The 20,318-nt window shown below is 41.0% G+C and overlaps 1 protein-coding gene across 2 annotated transcripts in view; it reads left to right on the top strand.

Moving 5' to 3' along the window:
* Positions 1 to 13,230, top strand: part of LOC124256345 (amine oxidase [flavin-containing] B-like) — a 54,483-nt gene extending 41,253 nt beyond the window's left edge. Inside the window, exons 10-14 of one of the 2 annotated variants that reach the window (XM_046690334.1) lie at positions 8,338 to 8,482; positions 8,945 to 9,002; positions 9,181 to 9,279; positions 10,852 to 10,963; positions 12,402 to 13,230. In XM_046690334.1, the coding sequence (XP_046546290.1) occupies positions 8,338 to 8,482; positions 8,945 to 9,002; positions 9,181 to 9,279; positions 10,852 to 10,963; positions 12,402 to 12,415 (428 nt within the window). In that variant the 3' untranslated portion in view covers positions 12,416 to 13,230. Of the gene's footprint in view, positions 1 to 444; positions 557 to 3,977; positions 4,434 to 8,337; positions 8,483 to 8,944; positions 9,003 to 9,180; positions 9,280 to 10,851; positions 10,964 to 12,401 lie in introns of those variants that run through there. The other variant, XM_046690333.1, reaches the window with a different exon arrangement.
* Positions 13,231 to 20,318: the final 7,088 nt, after the last annotated feature.

Raw genomic sequence — 20,318 nt, 5'->3', positions numbered from 1 at the left:
TACTGACACAGTATGGAAGGTAAGCTGTATTCTAGGGTGTGGAACACAACCAACCTTCCCCTGGGGTACTAACACAGTATGGAAGGTAAGCTGTATATTCTAGACACAGTATGGAAGGAGCATTGTAGTTTGTAAGAAACTACGCTAGTCCAATATTCAGGTGGAGCTTTGCCTTTACCAATTCCATAGGGGTGAGTGCTTGCATAGTATTGAAGATATATGACTAATACAGTATTATACAGTATGCAGTATGTAAGTTTCAGCTTGACATTTGGTACTTGGCATCATGCCGTACACTAATATTGTGCATAAACTCACTGGCTGCTGAGTCTGATCACATCAGTGGACATTACTTTGTCATGCCACCTGAAGATGTTTGGCAGGGTCATTTGTGTTATTTCAGTGGAGACATATTTCATGCATGTGGAGAAATGTTTTCTTCAGGGAGATCAGGAAGCCACACCACCGTCTGTATTTTGCTGGGACAGAAACAGCTACAGAATGGATGGGATTCATGGATGGAGCGATCCAGGCTGGGGAAAGGGCAGCCAGAGAGGTGGGTCAAATGGGGGCAGCTGGTGTAGACAGGGGGACACTGGTGTAGACAAGGGGGACACTGGTGTAGACAAGGGGTACACTGGTGTAGACAGGGTGACACTGGTGTAGACATGGGGTTCACTGGTGTAGACAGGGGGACATTGGAGTAGACATGGGGTTCACTGGTGTAGACATTGGGTTCACTGGTGTAGACAGGGGGACATTGGAGTAGACATGGGGTTCACTGGTGTAGACAGGGGGGCTGAAGGTGTAGACAAGGGGGCTGATGATGTAGACAAGGGGGGCCACTGGTGTAGACAGGGGGACACTGGTGTAGACATGGGGTTCACTGGTGTAGACATGGGGTTCACTGGTGTTGACATGAGTTCACAGAGATTAATATGGGTCACAATTTTTTACATGGGCAGCACCTACAGAGACATGGGGGTCACATGTGTTGGAGGACACTTATACTCACATGGGGTCACCGTGTTGATATGGGGGACAGTTGTATAGACAGAGGTCACATGTGTTGATATAGGATACACTGGTATAGACATGGGGTCACATGTGTTGATATAGGAAACACTGGTATAGACATGGGGTCACATGTGTTGATATAGGATACACTGGTATAGACAAGTGGGTCACTGGTTTTGATATGGGGGACACTTATACAGAAATGGGGGTCTAACTTGTCGATATTGGGGTCACTTGTAGAGACGTGGGGTCACACGTGCTGATATGGGGGACACTTGTACAGACATGGGGTCACACATGTTGATATTGGGGACAGTTGTATAGACAGGGGTCACATGTGTTGATATGGAGGACACTTGTAGAGACACGGGGACCCCCCAAATGTCTCTCCCATGGGGTCACACATATTCATGAGGACACTGGTTTTCACCGTCAAGCATATTCTGCTTGACTGTGTGGACTTTACATCTGCAAGGGACTCGCATTATCACGCAACCAATCTGAAAGATCGGTTCTCCAGCGTGAGCGCTCATCTGATACTGAACTACCTGAGGGAAGTTGATGTATATCATAAATTGTAACTGTGTAATGTCACTAACGAATTTACCTGCTATTCAATTTAGTGCTATGACATTCTCTGTTCCAAAATGACAATGTAATGAATGTGTGTCTTTGAAACGAAACCACTTTGTACTTACAATGTATATTAATGCAGACTTGTTCTCGTCACTATATGGCTGGAATAATGCCGATGTGACGTAAAGCCCAACTCAACTCAACAACTCGCCACGAGCGAGCAGCTGAAAAACGCCTGTATGTGTACTGCAGAAAAGCAAAGGGAAATAACTGTACTCACCTACACTATGCTTGAGCGAAAACTTTTAGAGTAATCGCCCTTGTTACAATTGCCCCGTATTACAATTGACCCCGGTCTCCCCTAATAGAGAGTGGCGCTTACAATAATATATTGAACACATTTTACGTGAGTAATTATTAGATATGAGGTTGGAAATCTGAGAGCACAACCCTGTGATGAAATGGGTGCCTACCTTTGATGGTAGCGATATTTTAGTTTGATATTAAATACATTTTTCGAACAAAAGCAAGGGAAGCACGTTCCAACCTTTGCTCGTTTCGCTCGCAAATAGGAAGACTGGTCATTTTCTCTTTGTTGTGCAACCCTTTTTGCGCTATGGTTTGTCTGTGCTTATACAGGCATGGGGGTCACCCAGGTAAATATGGGGGACACTTGTGCAGACATGGGGTCTAACGTGTTGATATTGGGAACACTTGTAGAGATATGGAGGTCACATGTGTTGATATTGGGGACACTGGTATAGACATGGGGTCACATGTGTTGATATGGAGGTAAACTGGTGTACACATGGGGTCACATGTGTTGATATGGAGGTAAACTGGTGTACACATGGGGTCACATGTGTTGATATGGAGGTAAACTGGTGTACATGGGGTCACATGTGTTGATATGGAGGTAAACTGGTGTAGACATGGGGTCACATGTGTTGATATGGAGGTAAACTGGTGTAGACATGGGGTCACATGTGTTGATATGGAGGTAAACTGGTATACACATGTGTTGATATGGAGGTAAACTTGTGTAGACATGGGGTCATATGTGCTGATATGGAGGTAAACTTGTGTCGACATGGGGTCACATGTGTTGATATGGGGGTCAATGGTATAAACATGGGGTCATATGTGTTGATATGGGGGTCACATGTGTTGATATGGGGGACAATGGTACAGACATGGGGCCACATGTGTTGATATCGGGGACATTTGTAGAGGCATGTCACATACAGTTCTAATATCGTGGACACTGGTATAGACATGGGGTCACATGTGTTGATATGGGGGACATTTGTACAGACATGGGGTCACATGTGTTGATATGGAGGACACTGGTATAGACATGGGGTCACATGTGTTGTTATTGGGGGCACTGGTATAGACATTATATCACCTAGACATGGGGTGACACATGTTGATATCGGGGCCACTGGTATGGGTCACTGATGTACTGATGAGGCGTCACACGTGTTGATATTAGGGTCACTGGTGTAGACATGGGGGCAACTGGAGTCGACATGGGGACCACTGGTGTAGACATGGAGATGACTGGAGTCGATATCGTTGACATGGAGTTGGAGGTCAAAGTTGTACACATGCAGTGGGGGTCACAGGTGTAGACATGGAGAGAGGGATCACAGGGGTAGACATGGAGGGGGGAGGGGCACAGGTATAGACATGTAGTGAGGAGTCACAGGTGTAGACATGGAGTGGGGGGTCACAGGTGTAGACATGGAGTGGGGGGTCACAGGTGTAGACATGGAGTGAGGGGTCACAGGTGTAGACATGGAGTGGGGGTCACAGGTGTAGACATGGAGCGGGAGGTCCAGGTGCAGACATGGAGTGGGGGTCACAGGTGCAGACATGGAGTGGGGGGGTCACAGGTGTAGACATGGAGTGGGAGGTCACAGGTGTAGACATGGAGAGGGGGGGGGTCACAGGTGTAGATATGGGAGTGGGGGGTCACAGTTGTAGGCATGGACAGGGGGTCACAGGTGTAGACATGGAGTGGGGGTCACAGGTGTAGACATGGACTGGGGGTCACAGGTATAGATATGGAGTGGGGGGTCACAGGTGTACAGATGTAGGCATGGACAGGGGTCACAGGTGTAGACATGGAGTGGGGGGTCATAGGTGTAGACGTGGAGTGAGGGGTCACAGGTGTAGACATGAAGAGGGTGTCACAGGTGTAGACATGGACTAGAGGGTCACAGGTGTAGGTATGAAGTGGGAGGTCACAGGTATATGGGTGATCCCTGTGTAGTGAATCAATCAGTTTTTATATGTGTAAATTCAAGGTTAAAACCCAACTTTAGGGATGATTATTGTACATCTACATTCTTATTAAGTGGTTACTATGCTATTTGCAGGTGTTATTTGCTGAGGGTAAGATTAAAGAATCAGAGATTATGCAAGATGAACCAGAATCAGAGGACTTCCCTGCCACGCCCTTCCCGACTTCATGGATAGAACAGAACATGCCATCTGTGACTGCCGTGGTTGTCAGTGTAGTACTGGCTGGCTGTGTTGCTTTTGTGGCAGTCATTTTCAAGATGCTGGGATAGTGGTTTATTTGTTTAAAGCCACACTAAGCAAATATTCCAGGTATATGTCAGTGACAGGCAATCAAGTGATTGACATTATGATATTAACTGCGCACTTGGGATACAATGACGTGTGTGGTGGAGGTCGGTTCTAAGCATGATAGACTTAGTGGAGCTTCGGGTGTGATAGGGCTTTTTGGTGGCAGGCAATTAATCCGCAAATGCTGGGTTAGGGTTGTTTATCTGCTTGTGCTGTAATATTCTACCCATACACCCTCAAAACCAAAAAAAATGGGAAAAACTATTATGATTACATGTTAGTAATTGTTCCTTGTTTAACACATCAATGTGTTTTCATCTATTCATCGACCTCGTATTCGTCACCTGTTAGGACTAAAAGCGGAAATATTTTCGTAACAGTTACCATCCAATACATGGTTTTTAAATGTTCAGAAGACTTTTAGTATTTTATTGTTGTTTGGGCATTTGGTAGAAGTAGTGTGTTTGTAATCAGATGAATCTCACACTTGCCTAATTCACTCAGTTAACACGCTCCTAAGCAGGCATATATATTTTATTGTAATTGTTCTGCCATATGATTGGTTTACTTTGAATGTTTTGTGAAAATTAACATATAGCTAGTTTATCTTGACATGACATTTTCTTATTGGATATCCAACAAGCTAATAACAATATAAATAATATTATATTAATGGACATTTATGATGCACCTGTATCCACGCACTTATGCATGCTCTATAGATATAAAAGATATAGTGTACATCTTTGAAGTGGTAACACAAATCTTCATAAAGGCAAGATTATGATATATTTGATGTAATAAGTAAGCTTTGAAACTAAAACAACTTGAAACAACAAAAATACAACCTGGCACGGGAGAGATAATCGTACAAAAATCGTACAATAATGATTCAGCTGTATTTCTGATACATAGAACACTCTGGTTCTGAACAAAATTACAAATCTATCTATCTTGTGTTCAATCTCCAAGCGTTTTTTGTTGTTGTATTTTGTTTTGTTTTGTTTGTTGTATATTTCTTCTTTATTTTGGTTACATTCCAAGTTTTATGTTAATATTACATGTACACATGCATGTGCACAATTCCAAGGAATTTGACAGGTTTGAAAATATTGCTGTTCTAAACTTCAAGATCGATTTCCATTAACTTGAGAAATGACATACACATGCTGTAGTGTTCTTGCAAGGTTTTCGGCCGCTTATTAGCATACGATGTTGTCTCGATTGTCAGAATAACATTTGTAAAACATGTCACTAACTTATAAGACAACTTTATCTTAAACACATGCCATCATCCGTGTATTTAATGTCTGTGTGGCGTAATCGTCCTTTAATTCATTGAAGCCGGTGTTAAAGCTGTCGCCCGAAAGCATGACGTTTGAAACTCTACACAAAAAGTAATCGGACATTGGACGTAATTTCCATAGACGTACATCTTAATTTAGTGTAGCATAAATAATTTTCATGAATTTAATTTGCGTATGATCCAAGTCAAATTTTGCACATTTGTGAGGAATCATCTTACCTACAATCACACAATTTCTGTTTAATTTTCCGTTGATTATTTATGGAATGGCAACAATTTAATCAACATATGTACAGTGCCGTGATCTCCTTAACATGGCGGCCTATGTGATTGTGCATTGTGGAACCATACGTAAGTTGATAAATGTGATGTCATTAGTTAAATAGTAGTCAGAAAATTGAACTGAAATTATGTGCAAAGAGCAGAGATGATTTCAAATTTGCCTGTCACGTTTTACAAAGATCCATCCTAAACTCACTTCATGAAAATTATTTATGCTACACTGAAATAACAGGTAAGTCTATGGAAATTACGTCAAGTGTCCGAATACTTCTTGCACGGGTCTGTGTGTAAGTTACCTTGACAGTTCCTTTCAGAAAACCGAAGTTTGCTTCTTTCTTCCAAACCGTTGGTGAATATATGATATTTGCTGAAAATAATACGTCCTAGGTCATCGAACGAGCGTTGGACGTGGAGCGTATTATTTTCCGCAATGCAAGACCCTATGACTGCTATATGTTCTAAAAGTCAGCCCCTTCAACAAGCAGACGACCAGTTTTCATACCGCCCTGATGCTTAGCTAGTTCCCGGCGCCCTATATATGCGCGCGTCACCTTGAGAGACGGGGCCCAGCTTACTCTGGCTCAGAATGCGTTCGACAAATCTAAGGGAAACAACGCTGGAAACTAAGTGCCATTGCTCATTTATTTTACACAGACACTTTTTTATCAGAGATACTATTTTTCAATATATTTTATGTTTTGTTCTCGAATGAAGCAGAACGTGAATGTATTGTTGTCCATTTTTGACATATAATGTTGCTTTTCATAATTTCATAATAAAATGGTTGAAATGGGAACCTGTGTTGTCACATCTATGTTGAAACTTAACAAATTTGCTGTTTCTGTGGCTGGTTTGGAGGAAATACCCCAGCAAAGACCACACACGACCATGTAGTTCTATTCCATGGTATTGAATCTGTCATTTCGTATGACGGGTTCCAAAATACTGCTCCTACATACCTAAGTGCATGCACACGTGTAAGTGTGTCTAATGTGTGTAGTAGTCAGAACTGATGCTGGTTTCTTATCTACACAGCTGAGATACCATACTCACGCATGACATAATGACGCGTAGCTGACCTGTTCCCCATGTTGTTTTGTTCCCCTTAATGACGAGCAACAGGCAGGGGAACAGCAAGTACCATCTAGTAATGCCTATGGTATGATGCGCCCAAGGATCGAACAACCGAAATTCGAACCAAGACAAGTGCCCTCCCCTTTGTAATTAGTTTGTACACTTCGAAGAAGGTTTTATCCGTCGGCTGAGATGACACGCACTCAACCAATTCATTAATCAGCCAATCAAGATGAGCTGCTTAAGCTCGCGACATGTCATCAAGGTCACCGTCATGTCAATTTAATTGCTAATGGAATGAGAATATTGTGTAAGCATGAGCATACACTCTTCAAAAAGAAAACGCATAGGGCATTTTGAGAATATTCGACTCATGTAGCTGCGGCAAAAACAAAACAAATATACTATTTCTTTCGAAAACGTCATCTTTGTGTGACTGTAAACAGCTTCAGCGCCAATTTTAACTTTTCCCCTTGTTTTAGAAGCTTTTAAAGAAGTATTCGCAAGAACGTCACCAAGAAAACGTGCAAAGCAAAATGTGCGTGCATGTAAGCGGAAAGGCATGCGGCATTGATCACTATAAAAAGGCACGTGTGGTTAATTTTGTCATTCGTTTTTGCCTGGAAAAGAGGAAATCATCATTCCACGACTGAGTGGCACCAATCGAAACATCGCCAAGGGTCGCCTTGAAGCTTCGGAGTCGCAGTCTGTAGTTACCCGACATTTCAACGTTCATCAGAGCTCCATATCTCGCTTTTGGGATCGTTTCCTGAAAACTAATTCCGCCCAAGATCGCCCGAGAAGCGGCCATCCAAGAGTTACCACCCAGGCCCAGGTCTGCTACATCTGGGATGCTCACTTGCGTCATCGTCTTAACTGCCACAGCCGTGGAGACTGCACAACGCATCCCAGGTCTTCCAACTACTAAAACGGGATGAAGGCTGTCAATTAATAGACCTGTTTGAGAACGTGGTTTCCAGACCTCATCAGACGTCCTAGTAGCCAAATCTGCTGATACATCCACACACAAGACAGGCTCACGCCAGTCCTGGGGGCTTCCAGTTACAAGCATTGAACATATTAAGAACTGTCTCACCAGAAGAGCAGCCAAGGCCGTCACACGGGCTCTTTGACGTTCTACCAGAAATCTCTACGATGATTAGTGGAAGAGCTTATACCATGTTATATGTGACATGTGACACATGCATATTGTTTGCTGTTTATAAATCTTATCTTTGTTAATAATTTCAATGCCAACTGTAACAAATGTTAAATCTGAAATGTGTGTTTAATTTTATTCTGTGAATTTTCAATGGATCACAGAGCTCCAGATAAGATTTAGCTCATGTGGGTACTGTACCCGGATACGCAGCTTATCTGGGCCTCTGGGTCAGACAGACATCTGACACTGTCTGTCTTCAATGTCCTGTTACTTTGAAACACCATTCATGAACACTGAATCACTAGTGATGTATGATTTACAGATCTGAGTGGAATAGCTATGAGTGACACAGGGCCATCTTCGACATGTTTTGATGACACAAAGCCAGACGGCTCCCATCCTTCGATCATGGCCTTCATCCTGGCTGACCAGTGTCGCAGCCTCAGTCAACTTACAAAGGAAGAGAGGTGGGTCACTGTTTATGCCAGTCATCTCTATGAAAACACCCTTTAAACAATCAGATCTGGTCCAAGAGAGCCACCAGTTGATAACATATCAGCATCCTTGGCCATGAGTGTTCCATATCAAATTGTAAGCATGTTCACCGTACTAGAAACATATTCTGTCCTGGAATTCCCACACATATGCTAACATGCAAAGTTCAAAACCTTCTGAGAAAGACAAACATGGTAATATTGGGATAATCATTATACACAAAACCTGTGACATCTTTAACAAATGCCATCATGGTATGCATTCATCAGCAATGTAGTTTGCCTATAAATCTAAAATGTTTTAGCATGTTTAGAGTGTATGTAATGGTTTTCTTATCAGAAAAGGTAAATGTGAAACACTCATCCTTGTTGTTGCAAGAATAGTATTCAATATATTTTATCATGACGTGATACAGGTGTTATGCATCTTTTCAGACAACAGAAGCTGTGTCAGCAATTTGCAGATATATTCAAATGCAAAAAGTTTTGGGAGGTAATGGGTTTGATGTTTGTAAATAGTTTTTGTGAAATATGGAATTCTTGTCTGATCATTTATGCTCTTCATTGTTTAATGGGTAAATTCTAAGAAAGAGATAAACATATTTGGTTTAGACTATTTGACATCAATCCTCTTTGGACTTTTCTTATCACTGAAAACAATACCTCTTCAGCCTGTGGGGTATGTGGAGAAGAACTGGATGGAAGCTGAATATTCTGGGGGATGCTGCTACGGTCGCACTTCCACCTGGAGTACTGACACAGTATGGAAGGTAAGCTACATGATATTACACTAGTTCAGTATTCTGGGGGATGCTTCATGGGCACACTTCCACCTGGAGTACTGACACAGTATGCGAGGTAATCTACATGACATTACACTAGTTCAGTATTCTGGGGGATGCTTCATGGGCACACTTCCACCTGGAGTACTGACACAGTATGGGAGGTAAGCTAAATGATATTACACTAGTTCAGTATTCTGGGGGATGCTTCATGGGCACACTTCCTCCTGGAGTACTGACACAGTATGGAAGGTAAGCTACATGATATTACACTAGTTCAGTATTCTGGGGGATGCTTCATGGGCACACTTCCACCTGGAGTACTGACCCAGTATGGAAGGTAAGCTACATGATATTACACTAGTTCAGTATTCTTGGGGGTGCTAGATGGGCACACTTCCTCCTGGAGTACTGACACAGTATGGAAGGTAAGCTACATGACATTACACTAGTTCAGTATTCTGGGGGATGCTTCATGGGCACACTTCCTCCTGGAGTACTGACCCAGTATGGAAGGTAAGCTACATGATATTACACTAGTTCAGTATTCTAGGGGATGCTACATGGGCACGCTTCCTCCTGGAGTACTGACACAGTATGGAAGGTAAGCTACATGATATTACACTAGTTCAGTATTCTGGGGGATGCTACATGGGCACACTTCCTCCTGGAGTACTGACACAGTATGGAAGGTAAGCTGCATGATATTACACTAGTTCAGTATTCTGGGGGGTGCTACATGGGCACACTTCCTCCTGGAGTACTGACACAGTATGGAAGGTAAGCTACATGACATTACACTAGTTCAGTATTCTGGGGGATGCTACATGGGCACACTTCCTCCTGGAGTACTGACCCAGTATGGAAGGTAAGCTACATGACATTACACTAGTTCAGTATTCTGGGGGATGCTACATGGGCACACTTCCTCCTGGAGTACTGACACAGTATGGGAGGTAACCTACATGATATTACAATAGTTCAGTATTCTGGGGGATGCTACACGGTCGCACTTCCTCCTGGAGTACTGACACAGTATGGAAGGAAAGCTAAATGACATTGCACATGATGGAAGGAAGTGTGTTCGAGAATACACTGGTTCAGTATTGAGTGGGAGCTTTGTAGCTGACACTACTTAGGGTTAGAAGTATGGATTGTATTCCGTGTGACATAATGCTGTTTCAGCTGGCAGAGAAGTGCTTTCTTCACAGATATATTACGTCATTGCCCCTCCCATGGGGGTGGTCACACAGCATGAAAGATTTGTGACTGCAACAGTTTAGCATTCAGTGGGGAGTTTTGTTTGCCCTTCCCATGAGTGCTTGCATAGTATGGAATATATAGCTGACTAATACAGTATGCAGTATGTAAGTCTTCAGCTTGACAGTTGGTACTTGGCGTCATGCCTTAAACTAATATTTTGCATAAAACCGTTAGCTGCCGAGCCTGATCACATGAGTGGACATTACTTTATCATGCCACCTAAAGAAGATTGTCAGAGTGATAAGTTGTTTCAGTGTAGATATATTTTATGCATATGGAGAAATATATTTCCTTCAGGGAAATCAGGAAGCCACACCATCGTCTGTATTTTGCTGGGACAGAAACAGCTACAGAATGGATGGGATACATGGATGGAGCGATCCAGGCTGGGGAAAGGGCAGCCAGAGAGGTGGGTCACACATGGGGGCAGCTGGTGTAGACATAAGAGCCAATGGTATAGACATAGGGGCCACTGGTCTGGACATAAGGGACATGGGGAACACTGGTGTAGACAGGGTGGCACTGGTTTAGACATAAGTTCACTGATGTAGACGTGCGGGCCACTGGTGTAGACATGGGAACACTGGTGTAGACATGGGGGTCACTGGTGTAGACATGGAGAGGGGGTCACTGGTGCAGACATGGGGAACACTGGTGTAGACAGGGTGGCACTGGTTTAGACATAAGTTCACTGATGTAGACGTGCGGGCCACTGGTGTAGACATGGGAACACTGGTGTAGACATGGGGGTCACTGGTGTAGACATGGAGAGGGGGTCACTGGTGTAGACATGGGGAACACTGGTGTAGACAGGGTGTCACTGGTTTAGACATAAGTTCACTGATGTAGACGTGCGGGCCACTGGTGTAGACATGGGAACACTGGTGTAGATATGGGGGTCACTGGTGTAGACATGGAGAGGGGTTCACTGGTGTAGACATGGGAACACTGGTGTAAACATGGAGAGGGGGTCACTGGTGTAGACATGGGGGCCACTGGTGTAGACATGGAGAGGTGGCCACTGGTGTAGACATGGGGGCCACTGGTGTAAACATGGAGAGGGGGCCACTGCTGTATACATGGGAGTCACTGCTGTATACATGGGGGTCACTGGTGTAGACATAAGGGTCACTGGTGTGGACATGGGGGACACTGGTGTGGACATGGGGGACACTGGTGTGGGCATGGGGGTCACTGGTGGGGACATGGGGGTCACTGCTGTATACATGGGGGTCACTGCTGTAGACATGGGGGTCACTGCTGTAGACATGGGGGCCATTGGTGTAGGCATAAGGGTCACTGGTGTGGACATGGGGGACACTGGTGTGGACATGAGGGTCACTGGTGTGGACATGGTGGCCACTGGTGGGGACATGGGGGTCACTGCTGTATACATGGGGGTCACTGGTGTGGACATCTGACATGGGTGCCACTGGTGTAGATATGAATGCCAGGCGCGTAGCAAGCCATTTTTTGTCGTGTAAGCCCGAAAGATTTAGATTTAGATAGTATTGAGGTCTTGTTCAACCTTTTTACCAAAAATCGTATGTATGCCTGGGCTTTTTCTACTGGTGTACACCCGGGCTTGACCTATCCCGTAAGCTGTTACGTTTATTGCGACTACAAACCGTCTCTTGACACCAAACTTTTCCCCAAGTGACCAACAAAGTTAAAACTATTTTTTCTTATTACCTCAAAGAGGATCATTAAGATATATACAGATATGGCATGTGGTCAGTTGGTGTTATTTGGAAGATATTTGACAAATGGGGTGTCCCAAATGTTAGATTGACAGGCTATACATTCTTATTAAGTTGTTACTTGAAGAAACAGTTTCTTATTTGCAGGTGTTATTTGCTGAGGGTAAGATTAAAGAATCAGAGATTATGCAAGATGAACCAGAATCAGAAGACTTCCCTGCCAGGCCCCTCCCGACTTCATGGGTAGAGCAGATCATGCCATCTGTGACTGCCATGGTTGCCAGTTTAGTGCTGGCTGGCTGTGTTGCAGTTGTGGCAGTCATTTTCAATATGCTGGGATAGTGCCTTGTTTGCATGTTAAAGGCCACCCTAAGGAATATTCCAGCTATATGACAGTGACAGGCAATCCAGTGATTGACATTATGACATTAACTGTGCATTTTGGATACAATGACATGTTTGCTAAAGGTTAGTTCTAAGTGTTATAGGCTTAATGGAGGATTTGGCTATCATATTGTAGAGGGTGTGATAGGGCTTTCTGAGGACAGGCAATCACTCCGCAGATGCTTGGATAGGGGTCAGTAGTGGCAGGCTATTAAACTGCATATATGCTGTGATATTCTACCTCATCCCCCTTCAAAAGAATTAATAAGAAAAACTATTATGAGTAACTGAAGAAATGTTATTAATTGCTCCTCGTGTACCACATCTACATGTTTTCATCCATTCATTGATCACCTATCCATCATCTGTTAGCACTAAAAGCTAGAGCTGCACAGTATTACCTGTATACCAGGAAACTGCAGTACAAAATTGTAACAATTACGTACAGCGATACGTTATGATATACCAGTTTACTGACAAAGATTTCTTTGTTCAATTTAAACTCACATAAAACTGATCTTGTTCATCCTTTTACCAAAGCTGCATTGTCATTGTGACGGATCTGCGCAAACATACCTTCAGTGTAACGTAAGTAATGTGCTTATGTTGTTATCTCCCTTGATTTGTTTGGAAATGGTGGATGGAGAACATACGGAATTCCAGCTTGTGTGGGATCATTTCGGATTTAAAAAAGTGGAAATTGAATGGAAAAGTGGAAGAAAACATTGCTATCGGTTAGGGAAGTAATGTCAGCATGAAGTACGCGGCGGGAACAAGCAATTTGTCAATGGACATGCGGATACATCATTCGGCAATGCTTTCTACCTCAGTCGACAGAAGCAAGAAATCTGTCACTGCTCAAAAGACAACACTGCTTATTCATGCATCGTCACAGCCTTCAATATCTCACATTTTCACAAGCTGGAAAATGTACTCAAATAACTCGCCCAAAGCCAGCTTGTTAAATACTAAGGTAGTTAGTTTTATTATCAAATTACTGCATCCATGCAATATTGTGGATTCCCCTCAATTTTGAAAGCTTACCCAGTGTCTCGATATAAAATAGTGTGAGAGGGTTATTCTTAATATGTACTAGGAAATGAAACCAAAAGTTGCTGAAAAACTGGCTGAAGCTGAACAGGTTTTTTATGGGTTTTTAAGATCTATGTATACTTTAAAATTAACTTAAAAATGTAATAAATAATTAAATAGTTGTATTGTAAATTATAATTTATTTATTTGTAAATTATCAGAATAATTACAAATTGTACATTGTATTATCCGGTATTTAGATTATTTATTTAAATATAAACCTATTTTGTGAAAATTACATTCACTAATTAAATAACAGGCTGCTCTCACTACAGATGGATGTTTTTTCCATTTTTTTACTTTGAAAGAAGCTATTTAATGCACAATGGTTACTCACATATTCTGTGATTCAATTTGAAGGTAAAAGAATTCAGGTCTGAATATTACAAAGTGGATAGATCTCAATAACTTTTCTTTCAGAATATATTGCAATATGTATTGCCGTACAGAAGAGCTTATCGCAATATATAATTTGGGTCAATACACAACCCTACTAAGAGCTGATATTTTTCCTCTGACTATAACAGTACTTATAATTTTTACAAAACACATCCCCATGCAAAACAAAGTCAACTTTCATTCTTGGGGTTCCAGCTCTTTTTAGTGATTAATAGAAGGCCGTTAGGTTGATCTGTTTCTTACAGATACCATCCAATACATTGTTTTCAAATTGTCAGGATTGTCATGAGATCATAGGTTTATTGCTATTATGGCATTTGGTGTAGGGTATTTGTAATCAGATGAATATCACACTTGCTTAATGTACTTAGCTAACACACTGTTTTACATGCATATATCTTATTGTCATTGTTCTGCCATATGATTGGTTTACTGTGAATGTTTTGTGAAAGTTAGCATATAGTACTATATATTGACTTGACATTTTCTGATTGGATATTCACCAAGCTAATAACACATGCCCTCTCGGACAAACCCAACAGTTGAAACACAAGGTCACTATGGTTCCAAAATCCTCACTGACATTAATATGATCTGTTTGATTGGCATTTTATAAATACTCATAGCTGAGTGTATTGCATATTGGATAAATATAGTGTACATCTGCAAAGTACTGAAATTAGTAACAAATCTTCATAAAGGAAAGACATCCATTGTGTGAGTTCACATAAGTTCGGCGTGGAGTCTTTTCATAATTGAAAAATATGTTCATAGATGAAATCGTTTTTCTCGGACATAAGTGTTTTTGGGGGACCTAAAGCACTCTGGTTTTCAGACGACCTAAGTGTAAGGAAGTCTCAGTTGACCTAATACTGGCAACAGTATGGGGTTAGATATCCGGCAATGGATAGAGAATATTAAGCAATGTATCCAATAACTTGGGAAATGACATACAAGTGACATTTAGTTGGGGCAGTAGTGTTCTTGCAAGTTTTTCAGCCGCTTTTAACATTCGATGTTGTCTGGATTTTCAGATGACCAATTGTACAACATGTCACACTTATTATAGACTCTGACAACTTCATCTTAAACACAAGCCATCATCTGAGTATTCAATGTCTGTATGACGCAGTCGCCCTTTTACTCATTGAAACCAGTGTTAACACTGTCGCCCAAAAATGCGAAGTTTTGAAACCCTATGATCCATGATATTTTCACGAACATATCCCAATATAAATATAATTACATGTATATATAAAATGTAAATGCAACAAATCATTAACCTTTGCTTTTGAGTTTATGCAGGGACGTGTAAACATATCCCAATGGGGCCTTGCAGATATTTATAGTTGATAATTTACTGCATTAGGGCTGTAACGAATACACTATGTTGCGAATATGATACGTATCACGGATATTGGGTAAACGAATATGAATAATTATTCATGAATACAATGACTGATGCACAATATTGAATGCCCATGTTGACAGTGTTAATTTGTCACAGCAATAACCAGTCATCTTAATACACTCAAATTTGGTATGTAATAGTTAAGTTGACAGTAAGTACTATGTGCGACCTTGGCAAACTAACATGACTTGTGCTACTACAAGGCTAGTACACAATGCATTCTTGCATATCTCATTTTGAAAAAGGACATAAGGGTTCAAGTAAAACACACTCCCTTAAAAATTGTAAATATTCATGAATATTCGGTTCTGGTGACCACGAATAACGAATTGAATTCATGAAGGGCTACGGTTCGATTCACCGAATATGCGAGTGAATCGTTACAGCCTTAATGTGTGTCGACCAGATTTCATCTTTACATCAACAAACTTTAGTTGAGTAAATAAGTCACAGAAAACAACAAAAAGTAACAGCTGTGTAAATTACCTTGACACTTCCTTTCAGAAAACCGAAGTTTGCATCCTTCCAAACGGTTGGTGAATATGATATTTGCTGAAAATAATACGTCCTGGGTCCAACACTCGTTCGCTGGTAGCATCTACATATAAACTTATGTATGGCTATCAGCGAACGAGTGTTGGTAAGAGTTCCTCCCGTTCCCCCATCCTAAAAAATATCTATAAATTAATATATACTAAAGTTATTAAGGCCTAAAAATAATTGTTGTGGTTCCGATTACCCAACCGACCCTTGAATTCTGGTGTAGACCCTAGTTTTTTTAAGAGGTATGAATAAAATAAGCTTTTAGATACCATTGATTTTTCGGCACCAACAGACATTGGCCATTCTGATAGACAAAGTCAACATGATGGCCTCAAGCTTGATTGAATAAACAATTACACATTGATAAATGTACTTTACTTCTAAAAATGAAATGTGAAAAAAAAGAATTCCTACCTACTTACCCTAAAATTTAAAGAGGTGTAATCGGAACCACATAATTTTTTTGATTGGCCTAACAAAACACTAACACAAAAATAACTAAAAGCCCCAAAATCTACAGGGTCTAACCACATTGCTTTACCTCTGTTAATCTGCGGAAGAAATAATACGGGTGAATGGAAATACTCTTTCCCGATTGTTGGACCTAGAACGTACTGTTTTCAGCAATGCAAGCCCCTTTGACTGCTATATGTTCTAAAAGTCAGTCCCTTCGACAAGCAGACGACTAGACATGCCGCTCTGATCCTAAGCTGGTTCCCGGCGCTCTGTGCGCCTGTCAGCTTGCAAATATGAGAGACCGAGCCCAGCTTACACTGGTTCAGGATGCGTTCGATAATCTAAGGGAAATAACTCTGGTCAAGGAATGAAAGTCTCAATGTTGTTATTTGTGAAACCTGGAACCAAGTTCAAATCGGTCTAAAAATCTGGTCCCAACGTAGTTTGTGTTTTTATCCCACCGGCATGTAATACGGTGGGATATAGTCGTCGCCTCGTCCGTCTGTCCGTCCGTAATCATTTTGTTTCCGGAGCATAACTCAAAGACCGTTCGATATTTTTTAACCAAAATTAGTAGATATGTCAAACATAACCTAAGGTGGTGCCTTTTGCTATTTACAGATTATTGTCATTTTTATTTTTCCCGGTTTCCATGGAAACATTTTGGACTTAGTCTCAAAAAGTAAGGATTGCTTTCGTTTCCGGAGCATAACTCAAGAACCGTTCAGTATTTCTCAACAAAACTTGGTACATATATCAAACAGATCCTAAAGTGGTGCCTTTTGCTATTTGCAGCTTTTTGGCATTTTTATTTTTCCCGGTTTCCATGGAAACGATTCGGACTTAGTCCCAAAAGTGAGGGGTGGGCTTCGTTTCCGGAGCATAACTCAAGAACTGTTCAATATTGTTCAACAAAACTTGGTAGATATATGAAACAGAACCTTGAGTGGTGCCTTTAGGTATTTGCAGATTTTTGTCATTTTTATTTTTCCCGGTTTCCATGGAAACATTTTGGACTTAGTCTCAAAAAGTAAGGATTGCTTTCGTTTCCGGAGCATAACTCAAGAACCGTTCAGTATTTCTCAACAAAACATGGTAGATATATCAAACAGATCCTAAAGTTGTGCCTTTTGCTATTTGCAGATTTTTGTCATTTTTATTTTTCCCGGTTTCCATGGAAACATTTTGGACTTGGTCTCAAAAAGTAAGGATTGCTTTCGTTTCCGGAGCATAACTCAAGAACCGTTCAATATTTTCCAACAAAACATGGTAGATATATCAAACAGATCCTAAAGTGGTGCCTTTTGCTATTTGCAGATTTTTGGCATTTTTATTTTTCCCGGTTTCCATGGAAACGATTCGGACTTAGTCCCAAAAGTGAGGGGTGGGCTTCGTTTCTGGAGCATAACTCAAGAACCGTTCAATATTTTTCAACAAAACTTGGTAGATATATGAAACAGAACCTTGAGTGGTGCCTTTTGGTATTTGCAGATTTTTGTCATTTTATTTTTCCCGACTTAGTCTCAAAAAGTAAGGATTGCTTTCGTTTCCGGAGCATAACTCAAGAACCGTTCAGTATTTCTCAACAAAACATGGTAGATATATCAAACAGATCCTAAAGTGGTGCCTTTTGCTATTTGCAGATTTTTGGCATTTTAATTTTTCCCGGTTTCCATGGAAACGATTCGGACTTAGTCCCAAAAGTGAGGGGTGGGCTTCGTTTCTGGAGCATAACTCAAGAACCGTTCAATATTTTTCAACAAAACTTGGTAGATATATGAAACAGAACCTTGAGTGGTGCCTTTTGGTATTTGCAGATTTTTGTCATTTTTATTTTTCCTGGTTTCCATGGAAACATTTTGGACTTAGTCTCAAAAAGTAAGGATTGCTTTCGTTTCCGGAGCATAACTCAAGAACCGTTCAATATTTTCCAACAAAACATGGTAGATATATCAAACAGATCCTAAAGTGGTGCCTTTTGCTACTTGCAGATTTTTTTTGGCATTTTATTTTTCCCGGTTTCCATGGAAACGATTCGGACTTAGTCCCAAAAGTGAGGGTGGGCTTCGCTCGAGCACAACTCTCGAAAACTTCTTAATATCTTTCAGCGAAACTTAGCAGATATGTGAGCCAGATGCTATTTGCAGATATTTGTGATTTATTATTTTCTCAGTTTCCATGGAAACAATTTGGACTTAGTCTCAAAAGGGAGGGGTAGGTTTTGTTTCTGGAGCACAACGCGAAAACTTCTTAATATCTTTCAGCAAAACTTGGCAGATATGTGAGGCAGATCCCAAAGTGGTGCCTTTTGCTATTTGCAGATTTTTGTCATTTTTATTTTTCCCGGTTTCCATGGAAACATTTTGGACTTAGTCTCAAAAAGTAAGGATTGCTTTCGTTTCCGGAGCATAACTCAAGAACCGTTCAGTATTTCTCAACAAAACATGGTAAATATATCAAACAGATCCTAAAGTTGTGCCTTTTGCTATTTGCAGATTTTTGTCATTTTTATTTTTCCCGGTTTCCATGGAAACATTTTGGACTTGGTCTCAAAAAGTAAGGATTGCTTTCGTTTCCGAAGCATAACTCAAGAACCGTTCAGTATTTTCCAACAAAACATGGTAGATATATCAAACAGATCCTAAAGTGGTGCCTTTTGCTATTTGCAGATTTTTGGCATTTTTATTTTTCCCGGTTTCCATGGAAACGATTCGGACTTAGTCCCAAAAGTGAGGGGTGGGCTTCGTTTCTGGAGCATAACTCAAGAACCGTTCAATATTTTTCAACAAAACTTGGTAGATATATGAAACAGAACCTTGAGTGGTGCCTTTTGGTATTTGCAGATTTTTGTCATTTTATTTTTCCCGACTTAGTCTCAAAAAGTAAGGATTGCTTTCGTTTCCGGAGCATAACTCAAGAACCGTTCAGTATTTCTCAACAAAACATGGTAGATATATCAAACAGATCCTAAAGTGGTGCCTTTTGCTATTTGCAGATTTTTGGCATTTTTATTTTTCCCGGTTTCCATGGAAACGATTCGGACTTAGTCCCAAAAGTGAGGGGTGGGCTTCGTTTCTGGAGCATAACTCAAGAACCGTTCAATATTTTTCAACAAAACTTGGTAGATATATGAAACAGAACCTTGAGTGGTGCCTTTTGGTATTTGCAGATTTTGTCATTTTTATTTTTCCTGGTTTCCATGGAAACATTTTGGACTTAGTCTCAAAAGTAAGTTGCTTTAGTTTCTCGATTCAAGCTTTCCAACCAACAAATGTGCAGATAGTTGCTATAATGTATCGTTTCTACGGAGCATAACTCAAGAACCGTTCAGTATTTCTCAACAAACTTGGTAGATATATCAAACAGATCCTAAAGTGGTGCCTTTTGCTATTTGCAGATTTTTTGGCATTTTTATTTTTCCTGGTTTCCATGGAAACATTTTTCAGGACTTAGTCCCAAAAGTGAGGGGTGGGCTTCTGTTTCCAGAGCATAACTCAAAAACCGCTCAATATTTTTCAACAAAACTTGGTAGATATATCAAACAGAACCTTGAGTGGTGCCTTTTGCTATTTGCAGATTTTTGTCATTTTTATTTTTCCCGGTTTCCATGGAAACATTTTGGACTTAGTCTCAAAAAGTAAGGATTGCTTTCGTTTCCGGAGCATAACTCAAGAACCGTTCAATATTTTCCAACAAAACATGGTAGATATATCAAACAGATCCTAAAGTGGTGCCTTTTGCTATTTGCAGATTTTTGTCATTTTTATTTTTCCCGGTTT

This window comes from Haliotis rubra, unplaced genomic scaffold (genome assembly GCF_003918875.1).
Source record: "Haliotis rubra isolate DU_JTF1 unplaced genomic scaffold, ASM391887v1 Scf625, whole genome shotgun sequence".
NCBI classification, from domain to species: Eukaryota; Metazoa; Mollusca; class Gastropoda; order Lepetellida; family Haliotidae; genus Haliotis; species Haliotis rubra.
The sequence above is the reverse complement of the archived record's forward strand: the minus strand, read 5'-3'. Positions and strand labels throughout refer to the sequence as shown.